Consider the following 16014-nt stretch of genomic DNA (forward strand, 5'->3'; position numbering starts at 1 on the left):
AACGTATTCAGTGACAGCGTATGCCAGTCTATGTCTTTGAGCTTCGAAGCTAAGCCATGTTCTTCCATTCATATTTTTTAACCGTTGGAAACTTGGCAAGGTTCTAAAATTTATTTAATTTTTTAATTTTTTTACAAGGAACCCATTAATCCCGAAAATGGTTGATAAGTCATTTTCATGTAGGCAACTGGGTGGTTTTCAGAGAGGTGGTTGATGGGTTTGTTTTCTGTTCCTATTCTGGTTCTTGAATGCTTGATGTTAATCAAAACATCATCAGTCTTTGTCCCTTTTTTCTATGTACTGTTATATGTCTCTTTACATTGCAAAGTTCAAACTTTTATTTTTTTGGGTCTTCAACTTAATTACTATTGATTCTGATTGGTATGCTAGCATTTAAGAATAATCAATCATCCATTCATTTGGGCTTCTCTCTTGGAGGTTACACTGGCTTGTTTTCCTTCAGCTTTTGCCTTTTATACTCAGGTTTGAACTTAAACATTCCAGTTATTTATCCAGTTTTTGTACTCTCTTCTAAAAGAAGTTTAATTATAACTTCTTGGGTTGTTTAAAAACAAGGTGGATTGGAATAGCATGTTGGTTTCATGGTTTGGAAGTTCTAGGAACAAATCATATTTAGGTTTTCTAGTTATAGGTGTCTTTTCTACTCCATTAATGCAGTTGCAGCTGGAGTGGTAGAGGAAGGTCTATGATGCCATTATTTTGACAGTCAGTGTGTGCCCTGTAGACCATGTGTATTTAATATTTGAAGTAACTGTACAGTAATAACAGCTCCTAATTAGGTGACCTTATATGTTTTACCTCTTGGACGCTTGTGCATTGCAGGCCTTCAGATTTTTTTTCTGGAGTGTTGCTCTCTCTGGGACTGTAGACAGATACTAAATACTAATGAATGTTGTGAAGTTTGTTATAGAATTTTGGTAGAGAATACCGGTATTGAGTGTATTTGAACATCGTATTACTTGTTCCTTGCTTGCTTGCTTTGCTTGAATTGACCGCCTTGGGGAAGGGTTGAAAAAATTAGATTTAACAGCCTAAGATGTTTGTTGGCCAACCATGAATTTGGCAATACCTATATTTATTTATAGTTTTTATATTCTGGACATCCCATCTAGAGTCTGGGTATGAATGTAGGAGCATTTTTTTTACTTAGTTTCAGACTCCAATGCTATATCTTACATCATCTTTCACTCTCTGAACCTTTTATTTGTTATCTCAGCTTTAGTATCAAGCCAATCTCTTGCCATATGCAAATTTAAGGTATCATTTGATTCAATTATTACCCTTTGTCTTTGTCACATCAATTTCAAACTTTTGGTTCTCATTTGTTTTCTACAGATTGGAGGCATTTAAGATCAGTGAAGTTTGACCGGTTGTCCTCCTGCCTCTAATGAAGGTTTATATATGTAGCATGTACTATGTATATGATTTAGGAGTTTTTTCTTTTCATTTTTTTGTCTGTTTGTTGGTTTTATTATTTCACGTTAGTTATGCTTCTGAGAACCAGGTTTTGCATAAATTTAGATTATTCTTTTCCTGCAAAAACCAAGGTTTTGCATGAATTTAGATTGTTGGAATGACCATGATGACTATATATGTAGGTAGAACTAAATAATCAAACTGAATGAAGCTGGAGTCTGGCATTTGGTTCACACAGACTCGGAATAACTTGACCAATTTGTTGCTTGTAGTATGGTTTTGCAAAGCAATTTATAGAATAAGAATTAGTATGGTTTTGCAAAGCAATTTATAGAATAAGAATTAGTATGGTTTTGCAAATTCAAGGGAATCCGGATATATCCACCGTATCCTCTGTTTTCAGTTAAATGGCTTTGCTTCTGTTGTCAATTTATACTTTGTTGAAGCAGTACATGACATTTAATCTGGAATTATAGCATAGATATAACTATATGGTTTTTCTCCAGCTTAGGGTTCAGATTGTAATAAATGAAGCTCAAAGTGGAAGTTGCTTTTGCTTGCGTCTTTAGCTTGATTTGGATTCAGCAAGGCCTTTGTGGTTAGTATGAATAAAGCTTTTTTTACATCTGTCTTTTTCTCTCCTTCTTTCTCCATTTTTCTTTATTTTGGTTTTAATACCGTATTACCATTGGAAATACTGGGTTCTGGGTGCACTTTAGCTTGATCTTACCTTACACTTAAAAGTCTGGCTTACCAACCTCCAGCAGAAGGCTACCTTAACTGAGAGGTGTTTGCCTGGAGATGTGTTGGCAACCAAAGTTTACAACTTTTCTTGAGCATTTGCAGAGTTGTCGACTTGTAAATGCTTCTCAGTCCTTGTTTTTTCTTTGGGATAAGTTGTATTCTTGTTATCGAAAAGTCAATGTTAAAAAGAGTTTCTCATTGTTTGTTTGCTATTTACATTATTGCTACTTGGCTGAATTTCCTTGTAATCATTTCATGGCAGATAAAATTTCTAATACATCAGGCTTAAACAACTGGACATGCACATGCTCTTCATTTTATCAAGGAAACCAGAGCTATGTTCTTAAATCTAACTGTTATAGATCCTGTGATTGCAATCCAGGTATGCTGATTTTATTTTGATGGAATGATTCTGCTGGTGCAAGGAATTGATAGAAGATGTTACTATTTCTATTTAACTATTAACTCTCAAAATTCACCGACGTGCCTATCCCTTTGCTTTGTTGAAGTGACAGTCTCATGAAAATTCCTAAGCACTAACATTTTCGCAGAGAATAGAGGATAATGGGTTAAATAAGCCTGAGTAAATTCACATTTTTCATGATTGGCTGTAGACTCTGAGGTAGGATTTAGTTTGTAACCATCCATCTTTTCTTCTCCTTTGAAATGATGTACAGGGGCTGTTCATAGAATCTTTTACATAAGATGTGGCTAGACAAATAGACTTTGTTGTCGTATAATATGCCACCCCCTTCCCCCCTTTTCTCCTCCCAATCTACCCAAATTATTGCATAAGTTTTGAGTATATTGTGTTGAGGATTCTTCATGCTTTACGTAATATCCAGCATTTTTGTGGAACTTTATCACCATCTTGTTGTATCTAAAACACCAAATTGTGTGGCACTTTATGTGGCAGTTGAACCAAGTGGAGATAAATGGACATGTTTATGTGCTACTGATGGATTCCCAAAAGTAACAGTCAACAATCATGATAATACTTGTTTTACTGCCTGCAACTGCACTGCTGGTATTTTCTTCCAACTCCAAACATAAATATGTATTCTTAAGAATTCAATAGTTCGGCTGCTGTATGTACCATGAACCATAAACATTTTGTCTGGTTTTGATGGAAAGAGCTTAGAACAAAATTTTAGATGACATAGAGGACATAAACTTTTCCCTCCTTTTATTTTAGCAAGTTTTAGATTAAATGCATATTTAGTCTTTCAACTATGGTAGTATGGCATGCTATTCAAAGAAATTGGCTGGTGTTGAGATAAGGATTGGGAGCTTATTTAGTGGCGCTTGATTTTATCGTTTGACAGGGTCTCTTCCTGAGGCGCCAGCTTCAAGAAAGCACTATGCTAACAGACTTGTTGTGATTATTCTATTACTCTGTGTAATTCTCACAACTCTGGCATTTCTTGCTTCGATAACATGCTATTTCTATCGGAAGGACAAGTGCCCAAAGTGCCCCATCCAACTGCCAACATTCTCATCAGATAAAGAAACTAGTTGCAACAGTGCTACCAACTTAATAAGTAATAAGACATCTTTGGTTTCAGAAACTAAGGTTAACATCAGCTTCCCTACTAAACCTATTGCAGGTATGTACGCTGTAACATGTTATAACTTCCCCTTCTTTGAGGAACTTGATATGCTTTTAATTGAGATCGAATTACACCATCAACCATTTTTTACCCTGTTAGCTCTCAGAATTTATTTTGATTGTCAACCTTGAATACTTCATCTGCATTCTTATTCTGAACTTGGTTTGGATATGTTAAGCATGACATCTTGTCTATTTTCAGGATGCTTTCAAAAGGCTTCATTCCTTTGCCGGAGCAAAACAGGGACTATGCTTGGAACAATTTGCGAGTTTGCCTACACTGAACTGGAAAATGCAACCAATAAGTTCTCCAGTTCCAACCTCATAGGACTCGGAGGAAGTAGCTATGTGTACTGGGGCCAGCTCAAGGATGGAAGAATCGTTGCAGTGAAGCGACTTAAGATCCATGGAGGCCCGGATGCAGATTCCATCTTTTCAACAGAGGTACAATCTCAACTTGCCTTCCTTTTTTTCCCTAAAATTTTTGGTTAATGAAAACTCATTTTGTTTTTGGAACAAGAGATTTTATGTTGCTCTCAAAAACACAATAAGTTATTTTACAGTATTGTTTTGCTTAGGTTGAGCTGTTGTCAAGGCTACATCATTGTCACGTGGTGCCCTTGCTCGGCTACTGTTCAGAATTCAGTGGGAAACATGCTGAGAGATTGCTGGTATTTGAATACATGCCTAACGGTAATTTGAGGGATTGTTTGAATGGGATTTTGGGGGAGAACATGACCTGGGAAACTCGTGTTGCAATTGCAATTGGTGCTGCAAGGGGCTTGGAATATCTTCATGAAGCTGCTGCTCCTAGAATTTTGCATAGAGATGTAAAATCCACAAATATTCTTCTGGACAAAAACTGGAGAGCAAAAGTAAGGATGATTACTTTTAGACTTCTGATACAAATATTAAGCTGCGGAAAAAAGGAAAAGAACCAAGTATAGTGTTGACTAAAATATATTTTATACAATGTCAGGAGAAAACTAATAAAGAAATAAACGCATATTGAGCAACCTTGATATGCTAAACACATACATTAATTTCTCACACATTTGTGTACATATTGGTTTCTAACATAAATAACGAACATGTTCAGATAACTGATCTTGGTATGGCCAAACGTTTAAGAGCTGATGGACTTCCCAGCTGTTCCAGTTCTCCACCAAGAATGCAGGGAACCTTTGGCTATTTTGCCCCGGAATATGCAATTGTTGGAAAAGCCTCACTTATGTCAGATGTTTTCAGTTTTGGTGTAGTTCTTCTGGAACTGATCACTGGTCGTCAACCCATCCATAAATCAAACAATAAACAAGAAAGTCTTGTTATATGGGTGAAGTAGCTTGTTTCATGTTACTTCTTTAAGCAGCAGTTACTTTTTTCTCCTTTTTCATGCAGTGCTAAAATATCCGGATGTTGGTTGATGTGATGCTTAAAACATTTCTCTAAACTTTGTCCCATTCAGGCTACCCCTCGCTTACAGGATAGTAAGCGAGTGACCTCAGAGTTACCTGATCCACGTTTAAAAGGGAATTTCCCCGATGAAGAGATGCAGATAATGGCTTACCTAGCAAAGGAGTGCTTGCTGTTGGACCCTGATGCTCGACCAACAATGAGTGAGGTTGTGCAAATCCTCTCAACTATTGCTCCAGATAAATCTAAAAGAAGAAATATTCCTGTAAATTTTTTCCAGGTAATGTTCTTAAATCCGTTTAGAAGTTAATGCTTGAGAATTTTTTGCTTTTGCTCTATGATTTTCAGATAACAGTTTCGAGACTCAAGTAGTAAAGTTGAATAATGGTCTGTAGTACCATTCAATGAAAACTACTGGTCTCATTCATTATAATCAAGAGGAATACACCAAATAATATGATAGTTGCTATGTCTGCTGACTTTTTAAATTAACCCAATAATGTTGCCTGTTTTGTTAACTGTTTAGATGTCATCCACCTGTAATATGAAGAATGAAGCTCTTGTAGAAAGACATCAAAGTGTAATTGAGGCTTTATATGACACAGAAGAGCACATGCCAACTACGTCTGTTGAGTCAGCGGAGAGCTCACTGCCATTAGGTATGGAAGGTATTGGAATCATCGGCAAACAAATAGGTACCCTTTCTGCTGAGTGTATGGAGAGGCTGGTTCTTTTGAGTTCCAACGCTAGGAGTTGGCGTGTCCCTGATGATGAAGCAGTAGACTTAACAGAGCCTCGGTTTGAATCGTTCCACATGGCAAATGTCAAGTCCCCGTGAGAAGAACTATCCCTACTGACAGAATTGACATATTTTGCACACAAGTTTGCTTTTTGGTTTCGATCTGCTGTGTATTCTAAGAAAGGACGAGTAGGGTTTTGAGAAAATATCCATTTGATTTTTTATTTGTTGGGAGGTTATTTTGAAGAATAGGCCACACACAGGTTGTGTCAGTGCTAGGTCATAGTTTGTGCTTGATTTCTTTTCGTGACTATGTACAGAAAATTATACAAAAATGAAAATTCGTATCAACTGAAGTACGTAGATACAAAGATTCGCATCTAACTTGTGAGATATTGTTCGTTTTAACTCGAAGGTCTCACGATTTTATCCTATAAAAAATATCTTATAAGTTGAGATTAAATCTTTACATATATATTATTCTTTATTCACCCATCATCTTGATGTGAGATTGGGGGCGTTACAATCTTTCCACCTTTAATGCTTGACGTTTTTGTCAAATCGAGTCCAGTCGAGTTCATCCACAGGATCAAGATCACACCAGACTATCGTGTAGCATTTAGTGATTCTCATGGTTTCATCGTGTAGCACTTAGTCACTCCCATGACTACGGATTGGTGACCGCTCTGATATCATTTGTGGAGATCTGCACTCAACCTATTAGGTATTATCCGTTTTGATCCGAAAGTCTCATGGTTTTGTCCCACAAAAATTACCTCACAAGTTGAGATTAAATCTCTACATATACATCATTTTTTATCCACACATCATCCTAATATGAGATTGAAGATATTACAGTAGATGATAGACGCACCGATCTTTTTTAGCATGAATCTAATAGCCAATGCACACAAAAGCAGTTGATGACTAGACTTGCAACATATGCTCTAATTGGACATGCAGGAGAATCAGTTCTACTTCAGGTAGCTGTCATATTTCTCCATCATCTGAGCTTTAACCAGATGAGTTGGCATCAAACATCATGATGTTTAAGGTCATTTAAACTCATTCTCATCTGGAATATCCAATGCAGTAGGTTTATACGGTAATGATCTTCCTCATTTTCATCCTTTCCAACTGCTGTAGGTTTCAGACGTTTGGCAAGTCTAACAGCAGTTAGAGTAACATTGTTCATGTGTTAGTTGGGTATCTATTTTGGCAGACCCGGAATCTCCCCTTGAACGGTAGTTGGTATAGGACTTCGAGAAAAGAAGATAAAGGTTCATCAATACATATAATAACCTCACAAATTTAAGCCTTCTTTCCAAGGTCTTAAAACCACCGTCAACGTTCCAAAGTCAGCGATGGATCCACCTCCACCATCAACTGCACCGCTGCTAGCTCCGATGCCTCCGGATCAAGGGTTTTTGGAATCATGGTAAGCTGTTTCCCCTAGTATTGCATGTTACTTCTGCTCGAAGAAACAAACATGGTAAAATTTGACGTATTCTTTCCTCATTTTTTTGCAGTTTGTGGTTTCTGTGCTGCTGTGGTATATTTAGAAGTTGCTTCCCTCCACTCTTTGAGCCCGGGCCACCTCCTCCTTAGAGATGCAATTGTTCAAGGATTAGAAAAAGAACAGATCGAAGTTTCCCCATCTGTTTTGCCTATATTTTTAGCAAGTTTGACGTGACTTTTAAGCGTCCTTGATTTCTTTTTTTTTTTTTCTTTTTAATTGTGCATTTTTAAGGATTGGAACTTGTTGGAAATGATTCTTCTTGTTTTCATTCTTCATTCTTATGTATCTGCTGATGTTAAAGTTGCAAAATGAAAGAATTTTAGCTTCTCATTCTTATGCCTTGAATAATAATGGAGTTGGAAACTTGAACAATAGACTTTGATTCAAGCATATCAACTAAGAAAAACCTAGTTGCCATGATTCTACGCATCAACACAACTGAATCAACATGCAAGAATTGCCTTTGATAATATAATATTAGTATTTATGTATAATTATACATATAATAATTAAAATTGATCATTTACAACATATAAAATTATTCTTAATCTATATATATTAATAAGTTTTTTTATATAAATTCAATATTTAAATTAATTAGTACATACAATTACCAACATTTAACAAATTTAAGATTTAAATCTAAATATATATAATTTTTCATTTTATCTGATTCCACATTTTTTGTAAAAAAAAAAAAAAAATCTCTAAATTTTTAATAATCATTTCCAAATGTTAGATTTTAAATACAAAAAGTTATTAATCATTGAATTGGTTGGATTAAGATTTAGGGCTTTTTTTTCTTTTTTTTAAAAGAAATTTTTTCTTTTATTTATCACATAATTATGTACTTAAAATTGTAAACCTACATGATTAAAATAAATAAAAGTAAAAACAATTATAGAAGCAAGATTTATTAAAAAAATTAAAAAAAAAAAAAAGCACAATAACAAAACTTGGATTGTCTTGTGCTCAAATGACTTGCTCTGGTTATCAATGTTAATATAAATCCTCTAATGGGACCGTCAACATAACAATCAATTAAATCGCTAAGACTCTAACTATGATTCTCTTTTCTCTTTTTCTTTCCAACCAAGCAAAGGCCAATGTAAGGGTAATTGCGTCATTAAAGTTAGGTACTCAAATATCACCCCCACCGACACCGTTTTAAAGGAGCAATAGTGCGAGGAGTATTGGGTTTCCCCTTCAAAACGCAGCGTCTTGACCTGGCAGCAGGTACAATAAAACCTGGAGCAACTTGAAAATGGAGCAGAGTTGCGACTGAAACTAAAACAGTGGAGGAGAAACAGGACGAAGAAAAAGCATGGCCGCAAAACCTGGTTCAGTTCCGACAACGTATCCCCCGAATCCGGGCCCAAAAACTCGCCCACCTATTTTCAAAGACAACGATCTGGATTGGGTCCGACCTGATGGCCGCGGCTTTCACCAGTGCCGACCTGCATGTAAGCTCCTTTTTTTTTTTTTTAATTTTTAAACCTTTCTGTTCTTTATCTTTTTTTAGCTTTTATTTTCTGGGTTTTTTCTTTTTGGGTTTAATGTTATCATGGTTATAGCTAGCGGGTTTTGATTTTACTTTTTGATCATGTTTTGCATGTGGTATTTGTTGCCAATAAAGTTGAAAACTTTGGAGTTTTTTTTTTTTTTTCTTTTTCAAATGTGTTGATAAGCTGTCTCTTGACTCTTTGATAATCATCCTTAAAAAAAGATTGCTTTATTCTTTTGTGTGTGTGTGTCTCTCTCTCTCTGTTTGTTATTGTGATTCATTCCCTGGGGTATGCTCAAGTTTTTCCGTTTGAATTAGTATAGGGTTAAAAGGCTTGTCTTTGTTCTTATTCTCTGTTTAGTTATGCTTCAGCTGCGTGTTCTTTTGGAAATAGTCAAGTGTTCTCCATTGCTCTTTAGAAGAAGGTTTTTGCAATGAGAAGTTAAGTGGTTTTGCTTCTTCATGTTTTGTTATGGCTTGTGCCAGTCTGCTCTATCTTGAATATTCATGCTTATGATAAAAGAGACTATAAAGTTTCCATAGTTGTTCGGTTGTCATTCATGGTATCATCAATTGCTATTACTACCATGATACACTGATTTTCTTATAGTTTTTAGGCATCTAGAAGCTAAGAAAGATGGATTCTTATAAAAGATATATGGCCCATTCTTCATATCATAACCTTTTTCACATTGATATTTTTGTTGGATTGTGATGTGCTGAATTGAAAGGAATCCTCAAGTGTGGTGATTTGCAGTTTTCAGGACAGGTGCAGTTAATTCTGCTTCTGGATCTGCTTATGCGGAGTTTGGAAATACCAAGGTTATTGTGTCTGTGTGAGTATATCATCTGTGTTAAAATTGTCATATTCTTCTTGATATCCTTTTTTGGGATTTTACAACCCTATGCTTTCATTAGTGAAATTTTTTTCAAATACTGATAAATTTTCCTCTGATTATTCTACATGTTATTGGTGTTAACAATTTAGATTTGGGCCAAGAGAAAGTAAGAAAGCGATGATGTACAGTGATACTGGGCGGTTAAATTGTAATGTCAGCTATACAACATTTGCCACTCCAGTTCGAGGACAGGTATGTGAGATGATCAGAAGTGTGAATTTTTTTGAGGTGCTATTAGATTATATACAAAACATATTTGATCTAATCCTTTTATCTCCTTTTTAATTCTTTTCTCCAATTTAATTGATTCTATTTCTTGATCTCATTTTCCTTAGGGTTCAGACCACAAAGAGTTTTCATCAATGCTTCATAAATCTTTGGAAGGTGCAATAATGTTGGAAACGTTCCCCAAGACCACCGTGGATGTTTTTGCCTTAGTCTTGGAATCTGGGGGCAGTAAGTCTTCTTATTGATAGGGGTGTAAACGAACTGAACATGAATGAAAATGGCTATGTTCATGATCTTCCCATTTAATTAACAAACCAGGAAATGTTGTCCGTGATCGTTTGTTAAGTTTAATAAACGAATATAAACGAAAAGAAATTGAATGCGTTCACGAATTATTCATTGAACACTCTATTAGTTTTCACAATTGAACCAAACATGAATGAACTTTGTTATGTTTGTGATCTGTTCGTTTAAGAAACGAATCTTAAAATGTTGTTTGTGATTGTTTGTTAAGCTTAAAAAACGAATATAAGTGAACAAAAACATAATATGTTTACGAATTGTTCATCAAAGGTTCTAATTGTTTACACTCCTACTTATTGATATGTAGTAATCAAGTTGGCCTGTTATTTGTTCTGGTACGGATTCTTTTTTCAGTGCCTTTTCTTTTCTGCCTTTATGCTGGGGTGTGGCTAGTGGTTCATAGAAACAAATATAGACATTGGCAAGAATAATTTGCTCAAGCTTTTTTCCATCCTTGGTGTAAATGAGGATCCACTAGCATAACTGATGATGTTCTGTTTTTTATGCCATGTGAATTAGTTTATCAATATGTTTTATCCACTCTCTGCTTTAAGTTTCTTGGTAAAATTTCTCAAATTTCTTACATTTCTTAACCTGTGTATTCTTTAGATCCTTCTTGTGGTCTCTCTCATAAGTTCGGTTCTTGGTTTATTGCAATTAGTTATGTTCAACTTTCAAATCATGGTCATTTTAGTGAATAACTTATCATAGATATGTCATAATACTGTAGATGATTTTAGAGTGTCAAAAGTTTCATCTTTTTAGTCCTGATGAAAATTTTTATGGGCAATGGATATGCCCTAAACAAGATATTGCCATTTTTTTATAAGCTTCATAACATTGGTTGCAGGTGATCTTCCTGTAGTCATATCATGTGCTAGTCTTGCCCTTGCAGATGCAGGGATCATGATGTATGACCTTGTTGCTGCAGTTTCTGTGGTAAGTTTCATTTTGCATGTTTTACACTTGAGCATCAAGCATTATGATCATTACTCACTTCACTTTGCTTCAGCAGGGTGGCTGTTTTGTTGTGCACTTGACTCGCTATCTGAACTAGTAAATATTACAACCATGGTATTATTGATGCTGTGCTAGTGTCAATATATCAGTTACATGCCAACGAATTTGGTCTTGTACTTAATGTCGTAGGTGGTAGAAATTCTGTAACAAGGAAAGTGGGATTGATAATGAATTACTACAAATTGGAAAATTTTAACAACAGCATCAATAGTCAGAAGCTTGTCCTTTTCTGCATGAACATGATGCCATTCTCCACACCCATTATAGAATGGATATGTCCTTTTTAACCTTGAAGACTGATGTAGACCACTTAGTGATTTCCACTGTAAAGAACTTCTCTTTCCGTATATGTTTCTCTATTTTACTTGCTGCACTGATGCATAATTTTGGTTGCTAGTCCTGTCTAGGGAAAAACCTTGTGATTGATCCTATTCTTGAAGAGGAAAGCTACCAAGATGGAAGTTTAATGCTTACATGTATGCCTTCTCGTTATGAGGTCACGCAACTAACATTTACAGGAGAATGGTCAACCCCAGATATTAATGAGGTAATATAATACATATTCTTTCTTTTGACTTGCATGTTAGCTCCTTCAAGATGTTATGAAAATTTGGGCAACTGACTCCTGCAAAGCAAAATGCTATCATTATGGGGCTAACAATTCTAATATTGCTTCTATGTACAGGCAATGCAGCTTTGCCTTGATGCTTGCGATAAGCTTGGTAAAGTCATGAGGTCATGCTTGAAGGAAGCCGCATCCGCTTCACAAGAGTAGAAAGAAGATGAGCATCTTAATTTTGTTTTCACAGTACAATCTTTCTTTCCCTTTCTTTTCGACCTTTTCTTTGGTAACTTATGCAGACTTTATGAGAACATGATAATTAAGTTTAGTTCGCTTCATTTCAAATGTTGTTTATATTTATTCCTAATTCCACTAAGAATCTATTATATGAGGAGTAGTTTTAAGCGGCAGGCATGTCCTAAATTGGATTTCTCTCTGACATTGTAAATACATACCGTAGTTGCTATTCTGTAAAGGGAGATGCTGACAAACCATCAATCCTCAGGTTTTTCTCTTGTAAGACAATGTAAGTGGAATGCAGAACCTCCCCACTCCTATATGATTAAATGTTGATCTCTCTTAATGGTTGTGGGGTTCGTTTTGTTTTGTTTTGTTTGGGCCAAATACACTGAAGGCCCTGGCAGCTGGTCATACCATCAGCAAATACTTCAGACTGCTGAGCTGATAGTGAATGCTGTTTATCCCACCATCTGGTGCTTCAGCCCAGGTTCAGGCCTAGCAGGATAGAACATAGATTGCTGTGAGTAGTCATTTTCCTTGCAGGTGGTTGGGGTGGAACTAAATCAATGGCCATGTATCCTTGAAAGCTTGGATGAACGAAATCTTATGCCCCATAAAAAGATCAAAATTCTAACTACAGCCTTATACTATATATAACCAGTCGGGCACATATGGGGGGACATGAAAATCAATAATGGCAAGTCTAACCAATCTGCAGGTATATCATGTCCCCGGTGATAAGTTTACCACAAATTAACAATCCATTTCGTGCTATTAAAAAAGAAATGTAACAGCAACTTGTGAAACTGTCATAACTACAAGAAATGTTAAAAATGTATAACCATGCGACTGGATATACATTTGAAGTGACTAAAGAAAATCATATAATAGAATTGGTACGTTATTTATCTATCGAAGAAGTGTGGGTCATGCATTTTTGATCCATGCATAGCATTTAAAGATCTGTGTGGCCCCCATAATGTGGAGCTATTTAGTTAAATCAAGCTTACAAAATATGAATGTCCATGATTTAATTTCTAGGAGCTGGGCTCTTCCCTGCTTCTGTACCATCATAGAACATTGAGCTGCCCTCATCCTGCCAGTTAAATCATCAGTTTTGAAAAAATATATATTACATACAATAAACTTTAATTATGAGTACACGTTGTGGCTATTTTTTTTTTTATTTTAGTACTAATTTTTATATTTATATTGATCTCCTAGTATTGTTTCTTTTCATATATCCGGTTTGATTCCATGAATGAATCATAAAAAAAAAAAAAAAAAAAGTCCTCTCAGTTCTCTTTATTCTTTTCATCCCTAATTAAACATGAACTAGTTAATATATATAATATTTTTTCTCATAATACGTTTAAAGATAGTTTGAAATTTTGTTTGAACTTCTGTTCTCAAACGATATACATTCTCTCGTGTATTCGGTATTTGTTATTAATTAAGATTATAGTTTAATGAAAATTTGATGTAAGGATGCAAGATATTCTATGAAAATCAAGCTGGTAAGGGGTGAAATCTCGCTGGCTTGTCGGATTAGATCTAATAAAGTAGTAGTTAGTATCAATTAACTTTGCCATGTAATCCTCATGATTTGACTAAAAAAAAATGTGGTTGGTGAGCGTAAGCTGGCAGTGTGAACTGATTGAAATTGCAAGACTTTAGAGGAACAAAGGAGAAGAAAAAAGTTGTTTGAAATTTATGGAGATTGGAAAATGTCTGCACCGTCACAAACAGAGTGAAGGACAGGAAGACAGGGTCAAGCTGGTGACCAAACCCTTTTTACAAGCAATGTTAACCTGTGACTTCAATGGTGACTTGTTCTTTCTTCTGCTTCATTCAATTTCGCAAGATGATGTGGGGTCAGCTTATCCAAAAAAAATTAGTAGTTAATGAAAAAAGAAAGAATAAAATAAGATGGCAAACAAGAATGAAAGGGATAAATTGAAATGGCGGTTCATACTTCATTGTCAGGTTCATAATAAAGTAAGTCGTATCAGAAAAAACTGTCTTTATTTTACTTAGAAACTTAATAGGATTTAGAAATATTGTTCTCTTAAGATAATCATAAAATTTAATTTCAATGAATTTTTTTCATCATTCGACAATTAATATATTATAAATTAGTTCACGTCATTAATATTTTAATTATCAGACACACATAATTTGATTTAAATGTCAAAATAAATTTCAAAATTTTAATTCTAACATTTTTTTTTAATAATTTGATATGTTGATCAATTCAAACTCCAATTAATTGGCGCCAACAATTGTAATACTTTTCTACGCATTACAAAAGACAAAAGAACCTTCCTTAGATTACATGGTGATTGGATATTCTGAAAATTATATGTACTGCCAAATAACAACAAATCTAGTAATTGCCACTTGGGAGTAGATTTTAATTTAAGCCTGGAATTCAAATCCTGTGAATGGAAGGAAAAATTTGTCAAAGTGAAAAAGAAAGGTTCATGTACCGAAAAACAAATCTTATGCAGCAAGGATTGAGAAGTTAATTTGCCGTACTACTTATCGTGATGCCAGTTCTTAAAGGTTAAAAGGTGAAAGGGGCCACCTATAAAGCCATGCCGAAAGTCAATTCGGTTGGGCTAAGAAATCCTTTTTTACTCTTCCCTTTCTATTGTTAGATTTCTTCCACCTATTGGTTTTTTATCACATTATCGTCATGCGATGAGTTCATCATCAAATGGCATTTCAGTAATATTTTTTAAGATTTCATTTAATTCATATTATATTATTTATTATTTTTAATACAAATAACAAAAAAATCATAAATTTAAATTTTAATTCAATTTTATTTATACATAAATAACATTTAACAGATTTAAATTTTAAAATTTTTTATTTTTAAATTATGATTTTTATATAAAAATATGAAAAAAAAAAAAAAAAAACCCTAACTGGATACTCATTTTTCAATGACATGGAATGTTTTTTTTTTTTTTTTCTCGACTAGAAGTAGAAGTGGAACATTTTAATTACAAGTTAATAAATGTAGAACAATTCATGGCAAGTGGGAAAGTTTTCCAGTGTTCAATTTCAACCATTAATTAATATATTTCACGTGAGTGATGATTACATTTTAAATTTTATTGCTAATATTTAAGAGTTAATAAATTATTGGAAAGTATTAGTTTGACCTTTTTCTTAATCAAATAAAAGTTGAGATGATAGAATAATTAATTTATATTTCTTTTGTCTTAAAATGTTGTCTTATATTAATTTTCATAGAATTTAAAAGAAAATTAATTTCAATGTATTTAATATTAAAATTTAATTTTTGAATGAAATTAAAATCTCATGTTAAAAGTTAAAAAAATAATAAAATATAATTTTAAAATATAAAAAATAAAAGTTTTAGATGTCTCAAAAAAATAAAACATAACTTTAAGACATTTTAAAATAAAGAAATAACTAGGCAAAAAGAATAATTTTTGTTAATTATTATAATAGAAACATTTGAAAAGAAATCTTGCCTCGATACAAATCATTATTAAACTAAAGAAAAACTACTGTAGTACTTAAAAAAAAGGCTTTACTTTGAAATTAATTCATCAAAAAGAGATTTATTGTCGGAATGAAAAATATTTTTTATTATTTGGACACAAAATTTTTTATGGAAATTGATATATAAGTCAACAAAATTATATTTATTGTAGCTTTATTTCTCTTATTTGTTTCGTAGTATATTAATATTTTGAAATTTTGAATAAAATCTTCTTTTACCCAAAAAAATAAAATTTTGAATTTTCCAATAATTTTCT

General features: G+C 33.9%; 2 protein-coding genes across 2 annotated transcripts; both read left to right on the forward strand.

Moving 5' to 3' along the window:
* Positions 1 to 6298, forward strand: LOC111286203 (receptor-like serine/threonine-protein kinase NCRK). The gene is made up of 14 exons (XM_089761794.1): positions 1 to 100; positions 184 to 217; positions 391 to 483; positions 1238 to 1278; positions 1357 to 1414; positions 1944 to 2035; positions 2444 to 2563; positions 3098 to 3208; positions 3507 to 3788; positions 3993 to 4234; positions 4369 to 4665; positions 4890 to 5123; positions 5256 to 5483; positions 5730 to 6298. The coding sequence occupies exons 6-14, from the start codon at positions 1966 to 1968 to the stop codon at positions 6039 to 6041; spliced, it is 1896 nt and encodes a 631-aa protein (XP_089617920.1). The 5' UTR covers positions 1 to 100; positions 184 to 217; positions 391 to 483; positions 1238 to 1278; positions 1357 to 1414; positions 1944 to 1965; the 3' UTR covers positions 6042 to 6298.
* Positions 6299 to 8683: 2385 nt separating this feature from the next.
* RRP41L (3'-5'-exoribonuclease family protein) lies at positions 8684 to 12322 on the forward strand. Its single transcript, XM_022876102.2, has 7 exons — positions 8684 to 8924; positions 9723 to 9801; positions 9954 to 10056; positions 10200 to 10320; positions 11246 to 11334; positions 11813 to 11962; positions 12101 to 12322. The coding sequence occupies exons 1-7, from the start codon at positions 8786 to 8788 to the stop codon at positions 12188 to 12190; spliced, it is 771 nt and encodes a 256-aa protein (XP_022731837.1). The 5' UTR covers positions 8684 to 8785; the 3' UTR covers positions 12191 to 12322.
* Positions 12323 to 16014: the final 3692 nt, after the last annotated feature.

This window comes from Durio zibethinus, chromosome 6, assembly GCF_047325235.1.
Source record: "Durio zibethinus cultivar Kanyao isolate XHJ-2024 chromosome 6, ASM4732523v1, whole genome shotgun sequence".
Taxonomy (NCBI): Eukaryota; Viridiplantae; Streptophyta; class Magnoliopsida; order Malvales; family Malvaceae; genus Durio; species Durio zibethinus.

Coding starts and splice junctions, on each gene's coding strand:
- LOC111286203 (XM_089761794.1), top strand. CDS start 1,966: ATGAAGCTCAAAGTGGAAGTTGCTTTTGCTTGCGTCTTTAGCTTGATT. Junction 2,564..3,097: donor ATCCTGTGATTGCAATCCAG/GTATGCTGATTT, acceptor TTTATGTGGCAG/TTGAACCAAGTGGAGATAAA. Junction 4,235..4,368: donor ATTCCATCTTTTCAACAGAG/GTACAATCTCAA, acceptor TGTTTTGCTTAG/GTTGAGCTGTTGTCAAGGCT.
- RRP41L (XM_022876102.2), top strand. CDS start 8,786: ATGGCCGCAAAACCTGGTTCAGTTCCGACAACGTATCCCCCGAATCCG. Junction 10,057..10,199: donor CCACTCCAGTTCGAGGACAG/GTATGTGAGATG, acceptor CATTTTCCTTAG/GGTTCAGACCACAAAGAGTT. Junction 10,321..11,245: donor AGTCTTGGAATCTGGGGGCA/GTAAGTCTTCTT, acceptor CATTGGTTGCAG/GTGATCTTCCTGTAGTCATA.